We start from the raw sequence: 6,000 nt of genomic DNA on the forward strand, positions 1-6,000 counted from the left end.
CCTGGTCCCCTCTCTCTTAGTCCAAGTGCCCACCATTGTTCCCTGTGTTACTGCAGTTAACTTTCCCACTCAGTGTTCAGCTTCTACTCACTTCACCTTCTAATATCCACAGTAGAGCCAGAGTGAACCTCAGAGTACAAACGCGATTGCGTCGGGTTTCTTTAAAAATTTAAGTGACTCCCATTGCATAACAGAATGATGTCCAGCGTTCTTTATTGTGACCTCTTCGTATCAAAACCCTTTTACCCTCGTCTCAAAACCACGTTTGTGGTCTCCCAGTTGATCGTGTTCTTTACACCTCTGCTCCTTTGCTGTGCTCTCTGGCAAAATCCTACCTATGACTGACCTCTTCCCTGAAAGAGATCGCCTTTCCTACCATCTCTTTTTGCCAGAGTTGGACACTTAACTCCTCTGAGCTTCTTTAATAAACTTAACCCTGAGGGTCCTCAACTGGGCCTATATTATAATCATTTGTGGAACTTTAAAAAAAAAATTATAGCTGCTTTGTCCTACTCCATAATGTGTAGGGGAGAGCCCTGGTTATCTGTATTTCCTTCAGGCTTTTAGGCTCTTCTAATGCACAGCCAGAGTTGAAAACCAGTGCTTTGTTTGTGCTTCCATGATAGGACACTGTATGATTTTTATTCACTATGTGCATGTCTGCTTCTCTAATAGATACAAGCCCCTGGAAGGCAGAGAACATGTTCTGTTTCTTTTGTATCCCATCTTCTCATACTGTCCCTGAGATAGAGAAGGTATTTAATCAATGCTTCCTGAATAAATAATATATTTAGTTTGTCTTACTCCTGCCATTCTTTAACAAAATCATACCTCTAACAGGTGTTATCTTTGTTTTGGAGCTACAGAAATCTATAGTTTTCCCTTTGCGGGATTATAATGAGATTACAGTTTCATATATTTACAAAAGGATTTGCCTCGTCTACACTTCAGCAATTTTTATGTTTTTATAAATGCAAGTATTTAACTTGATCTTTGATTATTTTTAAATATTTATCATTAAAAATGTTATAGTGTACAGAAAAACCCACTGTATACATGGATAATATATTTGTTTATTTCAGACGAAACTGCATTTTAGCAGATGAAATGGGTCTTGGCAAAACCATTCAATCAATTACATTCCTCTACGAAATCCTTCTGACTGGTATAAGAGGACCTTTCCTGATTATTGCTCCGCTTTCTACTATTGCAAACTGGGAGAGAGAATTTCGTACGTGGACTGATATTAATGTTGTGGTTTATCATGGGAGCCTGATTAGCAGACAGATGATACAGCAATATGAGATGTACTTCAGGGACTCACAGGTGTGTTACTGGTGATTTTGTTTGTTGTTTGAAAGGCCAAGTTTGAAATTCAAAGCCAATTATTACGCATTCATTATTTTCAAATTTGGAATGAATTTTATTTGCCTATGTATATCTTAGTTCAGTCTCTTTATTCATCATTTTTATTTTACAATAAACTTGAGTAGCTCAAGAGAACAGGGACAAGGAATTAGGATCATCACGTTCTGGTTCACTATCTAGTATGCTGATTTATACAAATGTACTAATTTGATTGTATCCCTAATTTTTCAACTAGAATAATTGTTTTACTAACTGCTTTAAAAAAAAAACACACATTAAATTTATTTTTTAGAATACTACCTGTCTCTTTAATCAGACTCCAATTTTCTCCCTCCATTTTTAAAATTCAAATCTTCAGTGAACACCATGGGTTTAAATGCCTCTTGAGATGAAACCGTAGGTTCTCTTTCATGTTCAAAGGATTTTGATTTTAGACACATCTTAAAGTTTGGTTTGTTTGTTTTGTATGCAGATACAAGCATACCTCTCTGTTGTTTTCCCCCTTTGGATTGATTACTCCAGTGCTCTGGTGATAGGGTGGTTTTCTTCTCCTCTGTATCCGGAAGGCACATTTTCCATTTTACTTTGGCCTCTTCAGTAGGAAGCTTAGTAGAAGATTTCTTATTTTTCAGCTAAATACACACATCATAAAATTAAGGGATATCATTATAATAAAAAATTTTCTAGCAGAAAGTTAAAATCTAGAAAGCATTAAGTGCCAGTTGCAGTTTTGAGCAGTTAAATAGGACTCTTAAATTAAGAATTTTATTAAGAAATAATGAACAAGATTAATAAAAACACAGTTCACACAAAGTTATACTCTTTAATTGGAATAGGTTTATTGCCTAACATTTGGCTTCAGTGGCACCTTAATACTTTATTTTTCTTTCACTAATTCTTTTGTTTTATAAGGGTCATTATAACATCTGATGTGATAGCATCATGTGATATGATGCAGGTTGAAGTAAGTTAATGTGCCTAGCCTTGTACTGCTTTTCTTCCCAGTTGTAATTGATTTTCTACCTATTCAGAATGGAAAATGGATGAATTAATTGATTTAGTCCCTCTTACTTTATGGTTGAAACAACTACATTCCTATGAAATTAAGCATCTATATAACCCTTTAGTTATTCCTCAGTTTTATTTTAACTATCACCTTTGTACCTTTCAAGCCTCTGACATCTCAGATTATAGTTTGATATCCTTCCATAGTGTTTTATTCTTCTCAGTCATACATCTGTAGAATTTAAGAGCTGTGTGGTGATCATAAAAATGATTATGATCGACTTAGTTCAATCTCATTTTTTACAGAAGGTATGATTAAAATATTGTGATTTTGAGTGTTTAAAAGGGTTATAGTTTTAATATATGTCTCATATGATTTTGGTATAAACACAATAGTCAAAAAGCTAAAAGATTCTTAATGGGTTAAAAACTGAATAGTATATATTAAATATTATATTTTGTGGTAAATGTTATATACTCTAGAAGAATACTATCTGACAGGTTTAAAATTTAAAAAGGTAAAAAATGTCTCCTCTAAATAGATCTGTGCTTTGGATACATATTTAACTTGGAGTTAACTCTTTCATGTAATTTTAATATAAATTAATTAATTGAATATTTAACTTCTGCTTTTTCAAGTTATTAAATAGCCTGATATCATAGCAGTAGTAAAATTACGCTAAGATTTTTCTGAATTGTCCTGAAAAAAGTAAAGATAATAACACTAATAATCACATTTATTGAGTATTTACCATGTGCCAGGCAGTATGCCAGATATTTTAGATATGTATTTCCTTTAATCTTTGTAATGTATACCTTGTAAATAGGTAATAACATTAGCCCCATTTACAAATGAGGAAACTGAGGTAAAAAGTTACGTGGTTTCCTCCAAAATCCTGGCGAAACTGGGATTACTTAGAATAAAAAACCTTTGTTCTTAAACATTGTGATATCACTTTAACTGAATGCATCCTGTCCCCAGTTGTTAGAACTGTATAAATGGCCTAGACATACACTTTATGCCTTTTTTAATAGTATTCTGCTGGATCTATTATTCAATGTAATGGCCATTGTATATAATCAATATGAATTAATCTAATTAAGTTAGTAGGAATTAAACTCTAAATCAGAATACATGATCTTTCTTAACCCTTCATTTCTCGTAGTCCATGATAATTTACAGTTTTCAGTCCCATTTAAATATTCTCTTGGCTTGGATTCTAGGACTTCATACTGTCCTATATCACCACTTATTCCTTCTGAAGCTCCCTTTACTGGTTCCTTCTTATCTTCCCTATCTAAACTTGGGGGTGACCCCAGGGCTCAATCTTCAGACTCTCTTATATCCATACTCATTCCATCAGAGGTTTCATTCAGTCACATAATTTGAGTACCAGCTATACTGCTAGAAACTTCCCAAGTCTTACCACCAACTCTGACTTCTTTCCTGAATTCCAAAGTCCTCTCCAAATGCCTATTCAGCTGTTCCACTTGGATGTCCACTAACTGACTCAAACACAACATGTCCAGAATCCTGAATTTTCTCATTGTAAGTAAGTAGCAACACCACCTTAATTGTTCAAGATGAAAAAATTTTACAGTTAAGCTTGGATCCTCTTTTTATCTCACTCTACACCTATCGGTTAGCAAATCCTATTGTCTCTGCCTTTAAAATGCATTCAGAACTGAATACTTCTCATGGCTTCCAATGATGATCTCTTGCTTGGATTACTATGACAGTCCCTTAACTGGCCTCTATGATCTGTCCTTGGCCTCTTCACGACAATTTTTACTACAGCAATGCAAGGGACTATTAAAATACATGTCAAATCATAGCACTTCTTGTCTCACAACGCCCCAGTAGCTTCTTGCACAGAGAAGGAGCCAATCCTTGGCACACTTTCAAGTCCCAGTACAGCTTCATCCCTCCACACTCCATGGGTTTCAACCTCTCTAGCATTCTTATCATGCGAAGATTGCCACAGATACTTCCACTTTAGGGCCTTCACACTTGATACTTCTTCCAAGAATATTCTCTGCCTTAGATCTCTAGGTATCACCTGGATCTTCAGGATCTCTCTCATCTTCAGGACTTTGTTCCAAAGTCACCTCTCAGTCATGGCTTCCCAGCCAATCCATAAAATTTCAGTGATCACCTTTGACCCCATACTTATTCTTCATCCCTGTTTTATTTTAATCCACAGCTCTATCACTTTCTGACTTTTTTTTTAGTTTGCTTTTTTTTCTTATCGACTATGTCCTACATTTGAATCATTGGACTATAAGTTCTCCTTGGATAATTATTTTTCTCTGTTTTGTTTACTATTATCTCCAGCATCTAGAACAGGTTCTGGCACATAGACACTCAATAAATATTTGCTAAATAAACTACTCAGGTGGCTAATTTTGATAGTAACTATTGATTTGCTATTGTATGTGTAAACTCACGGATATAAGTAATAAACATTAAAACTGAAATTTCATTGTCCAAATTTTGTAATGGTCATTTCTTTCTTGATCTGAAATTGTTACTATAACACCTAATATTTATAACACTTTATCAGAGAATACTTATTTGAATATAATTATAAATTAAATAATTGTGTTGGCACAATTTTTTACATTCTTGAAAACACTACAATTTCATACAGTTTTAACATTAAAATCCTTCATTTAAAGGGCATGTGTGCATATATAAAAATTCAAGTGGAAAATGTTTTATAGCAGATGTCATTAGATGTATTTTTATGCTATTTGACAGGAATTAAAAATTGTGATGAAGACATTCTAGCAAATTATTGTATTTGATAATAAATTTCTAGGGGCGTATCATTCGAGGAGCTTACAGATTCCAAGCCATCATCACCACTTTTGAAATGATTCTTGGTGGCTGTGGAGAACTTAATGCAATTGAATGGCGATGTGTGATTATTGATGAAGCACATAGGTTAAAAAATAAAAATTGTAAACTTCTAGAAGGTCTGAAACTCATGAATCTGGTAAGTAACTTACCATTATTATTACTTAGTGCAGTTTCTTAGCTACATAGTGAAAGGTCAGATAGAGACAGAGAGCTAATATTAAACTCACTCCTTTTTAGAGTATATATCTATCTGAATTTTATCTTTGAGTTTTGTTGCATTTTCTTTTGTTTTAATTACTAAGGAAAAAAATTCCATATGCTCTGCATATGTTGGTTATAATTAATAAATGAGATTTTTGAAAGTCTTCTTACTAGTGTGTTTGCTTAATCCAAATTAGTCTTTTGCATTTTTAATAGTTTCATTTAATTACAATGACAGAATTAGTAATGAACACTTGAACAAATAACTCCAGTATGCAGAACTACATTCCATAGAACATGGAAGCATCCTTTTTTACTTCCTTTCTATTGATGCCCATCCCCAGTTCCACTGCCCACTCCAGGATTTACAGACTGATGTGTATCTTTCTAAACTAAACTTTTGCCAGTATATACATACATATGCATATACACACTTACATATAGAAATTTAGAGATTTTATTAATTTATTTTTTAATATTTAGAGATATTGTTAAATATTTAGAGATATTTAGAATAAATATTTAGAGATATTTAGAATAAATATTTAGAGATATTTAGAATA

General features: G+C 33.3%; 1 protein-coding gene across 12 annotated transcripts in view; it reads left to right on the forward strand.

The window, feature by feature from the left end:
* CHD9 (chromodomain helicase DNA binding protein 9) overlaps positions 1-6,000 on the forward strand; it is a 222,708-nt gene that overhangs the window by 149,998 nt on the left and 66,710 nt on the right. For all 12 annotated transcript variants that reach the window (XM_059381331.1, XM_059381335.1, XM_059381334.1 and 9 more), the window contains 2 exons: positions 1,083-1,326; positions 5,196-5,372. In XM_059381331.1, coding sequence (XP_059237314.1) covers positions 1,083-1,326; positions 5,196-5,372 — 421 coding nt within the window. The remainder of the gene's footprint in view (positions 1-1,082; positions 1,327-5,195; positions 5,373-6,000) is intronic.

This window comes from Mustela nigripes, chromosome 17 (genome assembly GCF_022355385.1).
Source record: "Mustela nigripes isolate SB6536 chromosome 17, MUSNIG.SB6536, whole genome shotgun sequence".
Classification (NCBI taxonomy): domain Eukaryota; kingdom Metazoa; phylum Chordata; class Mammalia; order Carnivora; family Mustelidae; genus Mustela; species Mustela nigripes.